Genomic DNA, 7,849 nt, shown 5'->3' on the forward strand with positions numbered 1-7,849 from the left:
AAGTGGTGCGGCCTAGGTTTTTGTTCTTTGAAGAGTGTATGTATTTCTTGAAATTGCCAGAAGAAGTCACTAAAACCATTGTATTATTCGGTATTTCAGGCTTAAGGAAAGGAGCTTGGAGGCATGGTCCTGGTCTTCCAAAATTATGTGATAATTCCGCTTTAAGAGCAAATTAGTTGTTCTGGGCAATTTTGAGAAACACATGAGGGAGAAGAAGCAGTTACAATTCCAGTACCCACATGGAACCCCTTTAACAATTTGCTGTTCTGAAAGCGCCTCTACAGCGGGGGCTCTTTGAGAGTCAGCCTCACTTTAAGAAATGGGGTTTTATCGAGCCAGAGCCATTGGTGACCTCTGCCTGGGCTGCTGATACCCAGCATCCCATCTGTGTGCCGTTGGGGGGGCGGTACTCAGTGGGATGACAGCACCTCTTTCCAGCTCCACATTCAGTGACATCGTGTTGGTAGTTGATTGGCCACGGTGAGAGTATTCATATCATGGAAACTGGCAAACACTTCAAATCAGAAAGTTGTTTTTCAAGTTGGATCAGCGAGGCTTAGAGTTGAGGGCAACGCAGTGAGTCAGTGGCAGAGCTGAGGTGTGAACCCAGGTCAGGCTGACTTCAAAGCCAGTGCTTTTACTCCCTAGGTCATGCTGCCTTTGGTCTTAGCACATCAAGGTGTCCGTGCCTTGGATGGTTTCCTTAGGATTTCCTCTGAAAGTGGAATTACTCCATCAAGGGAAGCATAATGCTGGGCTTGGAGAGTTTTTCAGAAAGTTGCAAAACCAGGCCTGCAGAAGAGGTCTCGGACCACTTCCTAACTGTTCCTTCTTTGTCTGTTTCCAGCTGTATGGAAGGCGGGCCCCCTGGGAGGACCCCGCCAAGTGGGTGATGGACACCTATCCTTGGGCAGCCAGCCCTCAGCAGCACGAGTGGCCTCCCCTCCTGCAGCTCCGGCCAGAGGATGTCGGCTTCGACGGCTACTCCATGCCTCGGGAGGGGTCAACCAGCAAGCAGATGCCCCCCAGCGATGCTGACGGAGACCCGCTGGTGAGTTCTCGGCTTCCAGAGCAGCTCGGCGTTCACTGAGCACTTACTGTGTATTGGGCCTCATGCTAGCTAGGCACACCGGAAATTTGGAAGTGACTGAGCCCCAGCCTTGCTTTGGAAGGCTAGACCTATCCCAAGATTTGGGACGTTTTTGCCAATATTTTCTTCCTTGTTTTTAGTTTTTCACTTGTGTCTTTAACCCCTCTGAAATTTTTCAGATAAAAGATCAAGAACTTGATTTTTCTCCCTAAATGTCCCTACACCACTCTTCGCCCTCTGGTTTGAGTGCCAGCTTTATCATGTCTTGCCCAGTAGCCCAAGCCACGTGGTCAGGAGTTTAGGCAGGGAGAGGTTTGAGGGCGGGAGGGACTCATGGAGGAGAGGGCAAGAGGGCCTGAATGCGGGTCCCCTGGCCAGTGACGTGAGTTAAGCCTTTAATGCTGCCTGAGCACCTTTACTCCACTGTTGCTAAAGCAATAAAGGCCCTTTAAGAAGAACCTGGGTCAGAGATCATACCACTGCAATTCTTGAACTCTCTGCCAATGTAAGACCCATACGTAGGCATACTGCGAAATTAGACCTAATAAATCAAAAGCCCTATTAAAAGAAGGTTGAAGCACATATACTGGAACCTCCCATGGTTAAATGACCATTATCATGCTATAAATTTAACCCTGAGCTCTCTTGGCAACTAAGGCAAAAGGAAAAACACTGCAAAGAATATTGCTTGCATTACCTAATGAAAGAACATATTCATAAGAGATGCGGCAGGATTAAAAGACAGTTGACTTGCTGTTCTATCCCTAGTGACTAACTGCTTTGCTAGATAAAAAATAATAATAATAGGTGCTTTGGGGTTGTCTGCCACTCCTGACTGGTGGGATGCAGCTGTGGTCCTATTGAGACATTTTAAACAGGGATTTTACGTTAAATGGATTTATGGCTTGTGTTACTAAGCACAACCTAATTTGCAGTGTTTACCACAGTGGTTTTCCAGAGGAAAGGATCAACCTGTAGAAGGCTATTTCTAACGTTAACCGTTACTAAAAGCCACAGTCACGGAACTGTTCTTGTGGGTTCAAGCGCATGAACTCTAACTTATGTAAAAGTAGAATCTAGGACATCTAGAGGAAGGAACGGCCAGCTCAGCCCTGGACAGTCTTTTCTTAACCAGGGATATTCGTGTCGCTGCCTAAACACAGACGGCATTTAGGTAAGACCCGGGGTTCTCTGAATCGTTACACAGAACTGTCTTTCCAACCTCAGGCTCCCAGAAGTCAGCTATGCCAGCCCAGCTCCCTCTACTTACCAAGTTACGTACTTGGTGTTTCCCCCAAGTCCTTTTCTCTCCGCCCAGGACCACAGGTGTCTGCTACGATAGCCCTCTTGTTAACTGATCTCTCACCCTCCTGAGACTGAGGCCTCCAGGAGGGCAGGACTGTCTTGTTTTTATTCCAGACCATGTATTATGGGTACACAGGGAATGTTTGATGAGTGAATGAATAATCCTGGCTGCGAAGGATTTTTCTTTGGACTTCCGCTCTACCCCTTCCCAGTTGCAGGCATGCAGATGGACACCAGATGGTGGTGCATCTGTGGTTGGCCCACCCAGGCCCACTCTGCTAGGCATCCTGAGGGGCGGCCAGCCAGGGGGCAGCTGGACTTCACACCCAGCTGCACCAAGTCTGAAGATAGCTCAGAGAGACCCTATCTTCCTAATTTTGCTAGATAAAATATAAAATACATACACACACAGTTTATAGTTGTAAATAAAATTAAAGTATTGATAGTTTTCAGTTCCCCATCTCCCCCTTGAACACAAATGACCAGTAGACTGTAGACCAGGGAAGATGCAAGAACACTGTCTTGAAACTCTTAAGAGAAATGACGGTGATGATGATAGCACACTTACCTCATTTATTGAACAGTTACTATGTGCCAGGCCCTCTCCTAAGGGTTGAATACACACCATGTCGTTTAATTCCCTACTTCAGCCCTATGGGATGGGTACTGCCGTTTTCTCTATTCCGTGGATGAGGAACTGGTGGCTCAGATACATTAAATAATTGCCCAAAGGTTTCTGAATTGGAATCCAGGCCTCCCGGTGCTCCGAGGCTCTGCTTTACTGATGCTATCCTCCGCCTCCCCATGGAGACCTTGACAGGAGCTGGAGCCCAGGTGACTCCAGGCTGCGCTCTGGCCAGAGCCAGGACTACAGGTGGGCTCGATGCTCATCGAATGGGGAGCCCTGTGCCTCGAGGTCAGCGGTGCTGGGGCGCTTGGCTGGCATCTCACCCAGGCTGAGGGCTATATTTGAGTAAGGTGCCCCTCCCAAGTAAAAAATATATACACATTATCTTTTAGAGGATTTTGTATTTTCAGTGATCTGCATGTATGAATCCACACCGTAACGTTAGAGGGCAGGTATAATTATTCACATGCGACCAGTGAAGAAACTGAGGTGTAGCGGTTAAGTCACTGGCCCGAGGTCATGCAGCTAGTAAGGGGTGGAGCCGAGACTTGAACCCTGGAAGCCTGGCCGAGGGCCCGTGCCCTCGTCCACCGCGGGCCACAGTCCCCAGGGTGAGTCTAGAGGACGTGGCGTGAGCTTTGGAGAGGCCAGGCGCGGCCAGCCGACCGGACCGGAAGCCATGTCGCGGTCTCCGCTCTTTCCCCAGATGAACATGCTGATGAGGCTGCAGGAAGCTGCCAACTACTCCAGCCCCCAGAGCTATGACAGCGACTCCAACAGCAACAGCCACCGCGACGACATCCTGGACTCGTCCCTGGAGTCCCCTCTGTGACGGCCGGACCGCGGGGCCTGCCCTCCTGAGCCAGCCCCCGGCCTCGGCGCGAGTGCCGCGCGAAGACCCGGACCCTCCTCGCCCTCCAGCCTCGACCTGGGTGCAGGCACCCCGGGCCAGCCGCCTCGGGCCCGCTTCCTTCACGGGGAGAACCGCACCATCTTCTGTGTCAGTTATTGTCCTGCCTTGTCGCTGTGACCTTCCTAAGACACCGAAGGATACTTCTCGGGAAAGGACCATCACCGTTGAAATGAAAAGGGTTTTAAACAAAAAAGCCAACCCACTTGAAGCTCTGAAACCAAACAGCATCCTGCCCTCAGCGGCCCAGAGACAGAAGAGATTAGAGCAGAGCTGAAAGCGGAGACAGCAGGGCTTCCTCCGCGCACAGACCCTGCAGCTCCAACCCCGCCGCTGCCCTTCCACCACACCGGCCACACAGAGATCCAATGCCAGCCGGGGCCCTTGCTTTGGTCACACTCAACAAACTGCAGAGCCGCATCGCAGGAAAAACTTAGGAAAAACAAATCGTGCTTTCTCTTTGGTTTGTTTTTTAAATGGTGCTCTCCTTACCCGAGAGGTATTTTGCCTGTTCCAGTTCCTCCCCCGCCTTTCAGACCCATCAGCCTCTGGTTCTTCCATAAGTGAGAGCGAGGCCGAGCGGATGTGGCTATAAACGCAGAGCTGCATGTGTCTGTCTCCTTCTCGTACAGAAATGAATCAGGTCTTATTCCTGCTAACACTGTGTACAGTGAGAATTGGTCTACCTTGGCGAACCGATCACCCCTTTGAAAATGAGGTTGAGTTTCTCCCTTTCTGACTCTTTTGATTTTGAAGACTTTTTTCCCCTCTCCTTCCCCTCATGGTCAGAATCCATCCTTTGGTGAACGTGAGAACCGCAGGAGTTGGCTTTTGGTTTGGTCCTGCTGAGTTTTGGTTTTCAGTTGTCCATCCTCACAGTTCTGCACACTCGCTGCCTCCTGCTGGGGCCGGGGTCACTGTGCCTTTGACAGTGGACCAGGACCCCGTCCTCAGCGCGTGGGTGAGCGGGACCTTGCCTTTCCTCCTCGTCCTCGAGGCTGCAGGACACACGTCGACACCTCCAGCATGCCAGCCCCAACCTCAGGTGGGGTGTGAGGTCACCTCGCAAAACACTTGCACTTTCCCCAGAACCAACGTGACGTCACACAAGTCAACAGGTGGAGGCAGCTGCTCCCTTCCAGAAGCTCTGGCCTCCGGCGGACGAGCCTTGCCTGACCTCTTCGGTGCTGACCTTCCCAAAGCGATGCCTTAACTGGTTTTGTACTCACCGTGTTCATTGATGAGTGTCGTGCCTGCCTGGGGTCTGTTTTTCTGTTTTCCCCATCAGAGCAAACAGGGCTAACAAGTCATCTACTCACTAGAAGAACTCAAGCTAATGTGACTTTTCTCATCCAAAAGACTCATTCGTGTGGATGTGTGACTGTGGGAAAAAGAAAAAGGAAAAAAAAAAAAAAGATCTTTTTGTTTTTAGGTTCTTATCAGTGTCCAGCTAACGCCCTGACTAGATGACGATCTGTCTTGTGCAGGAAAAGGCAAAAGTTCCTACCATGTTACATGACATCATTGAGCCCATGCTCTGCTCGTATGTGTCTTCAGCATACCGGTATTTTCTCTACGGAGTGTGGTCAATCTTTGAGTCGTTTGTTTCTGTTTTATTTTTATCGGACCCCCATGGGGGGAGTCTCTGTTAATGATCAGGGGTTTTACTCCATTTTTTTTACATTTCTATTTCCAAAGGTCCCTCTCTCAACATCTTTTATTTTCTTAACCACAAGAGCTTGACCTGAAACCAGTCACATTACATTGGATGACACCATTTGCTTCCTCTTTGAAAGGAAAAGGGGAATGTGTCTCTCTAACAGGTGAATGGAAAACCTCTCAGCGTGCTCTTTTCTTTAATCTCAGTAAACTCAGACTCTATTCTGCTAAGCCTTCCTTAGTCATCTGGGTGTGTGAGTGTGTCTTGTTCTGTTTTGTTTTTCATAACATGTTTAAAGCATGTATTTAGCCTGTGACCTCAGGGGTCAGTCACACCCTGAGCCTTCTGGTAAACCTGAAGAATGGTCCTTCTCAATTTATCTCCCAGCAATGACCTTACACGCTCATACTGTGAATTTGGGAGGAGGTGAAATGGACTTCTCCTCATGGGCTGTTTTCCCGGTCACCTTGTGAGTAGACACCTGCCAATATCCTTTGAAACGTTTTTTGGTTTTGGTTTTGTTTTTTTTTTTTTTTTACAGCACCCTCTTTTCTCTTTCTTTTCTCCCCCGTCCCACAGACTTCCCTCCCACCGGGTCCAGGCTCAGCGCCGAGACCTCTGTCCCTGGTGCTGCCTGACAAGTGAACGGTGGTTTCAAGGAGTGTAGCCTTGTTCGAGTCACAACTCGGGGTCTTTCCTACAGTTTCCGGAAGCAGGGTTGTCTGATATGCACATTTCTTACTTTGGTCCTGTTCTGCTTTTGTGTCGCTCACCTTTGACAAAGTGACTGTGCTCATTTAGGGCTCTGTCCGAAATGCTTCCACTTTGCCTTTTTCTACAGTTAGGCTAATTTTGAAAATGTATGAAATTCTATGCAACATTTGTGTTGAGTTACCAATGGAAGCCAAAAGTTTTCTTTCCAAACTGCCGAGAATTTTACAGGCCATAAGTGAGATGGGAATTCCCTTTAGTTTAAGGTGGTGGGTGGGCAGGGGGGGACACGGAACGAGACTTGCCTAGACCTTTGTTGTATCTTGGGGACATATTTTATTGTTGATGCTTAAACTTCAAAATTCTGTGTATTCGAATTTGATAATGGCGAATCTACTTCAAAAGGAGAAAATAATCCAACTTTGTGGATACGAAATGGAAGGTTTGCTGTTTTGATCTAGTTATTTCCAGTGGAGCAGTTTATGAAATATGTTCTATAAGATGTACATTTTTTCATTGTAACATAGAAATTGTAAATAATTGATTAAAGTGCTGCATTTTGATGAATTTTTTCTAGCCATTTTTAAAGAGAAAACTAGGAATTGAGTATTTTGTGTACGGTATGTTTCCGTCCTCCCTCCCCGTCCGCCGTCCCTCCCTATTTAATTTTCATTTGTCATGAGGTTTTTGGATTTGCCAACGATCTGCCGGAGATCATGCCCCACATCATAGAGAATAAAGCTGATGATTGTACCAGTCTTAAATTATTCATGATTCAATAAAATTGATGCTTATTTATTCAGATTAGTGGTTTGGCTTTTCTGTGCTAGAGAACGTCCTCGTCGGAGTTCAGTTTCGTGCCGGGAGGAAGTCATTCTTATTTGGATGCAGGAAACACAGCGAGAGCTCCCCAAAATCTGCAAACCCATCTTTGCTGCTGTGTCATCGGCATCCTACCTCTTCCCAGTTCCTTGCCTCGGTTATTGCCCGTGTGGAGCTTCTTAGCAGTGCAGCACTTTGTGCTCCTCCCAAACTTTGAGTCACTGGGGATCTTGTGGAATTGCAGATTCTGATTCAGCAGGTCCAGGCTGGGACCTGCAGTTCTCAATTTCTAAGACGCTCCTGGGTGAGGCCAACACTCTAGGTCCTAGAACACACTTTGAGGCAAGCTCTATCTATCAGTATCCAGCCACCCCTCACCCCCCAGTCGACCCCTTGGCACAGGAAAGATTTTTTTTTTTTAATGTATTGAGTACCTACTAATTGCTAGGTGCTTTCCCAAGTGCTCTAATATAATCTACAAAATTACCCAGAGGAGGTAAATATCCTTACTCCCGTTTTACAAGTGAGAGGAAAAACAAAGACAAAAACTCAGGCTCAGAGAAAACAACCTGCCAAGGATCCTGCAAGCTAAGAGGTGAGAGAGTTGGAGTTTCAGCCCCGTATTCCAACCCCAAATCCTGCCTCTCATCTCAGGGGCCCCCTTCCGCATTGCAGCTGATATCCACTGCAGAGCATAGGCAGTGGGAGATGACATCATATCTT

General features: G+C 48.4%; 1 protein-coding gene across 3 annotated transcripts in view; it reads left to right on the plus strand.

The window, feature by feature from the left end:
- Window positions 1-7,072, plus strand: part of NAV2 (neuron navigator 2) — a gene marked incomplete at its 5' end in the record, with an annotated part of 757,282 nt that extends 750,210 nt beyond the window's left edge. For all 3 annotated transcript variants that reach the window (XM_082845354.1, XM_082845352.1, XM_082845353.1), the window contains 2 exons: window positions 848-1,051; window positions 3,730-7,072. In XM_082845354.1, the coding sequence (XP_082701480.1) occupies window positions 848-1,051; window positions 3,730-3,855 (330 nt within the window). In that variant the 3' untranslated portion in view covers window positions 3,856-7,072. The remainder of the gene's footprint in view (window positions 1-847; window positions 1,052-3,729) is intronic.
- Between the last annotated feature and the right edge of the window lie 777 nt (window positions 7,073-7,849).

This window comes from Leucopleurus acutus (assembly GCF_964270905.1).
Source record: "Leucopleurus acutus genome assembly, chromosome: 8".
NCBI lineage: Eukaryota > Metazoa > Chordata > Mammalia > Artiodactyla > Delphinidae > Leucopleurus > Leucopleurus acutus.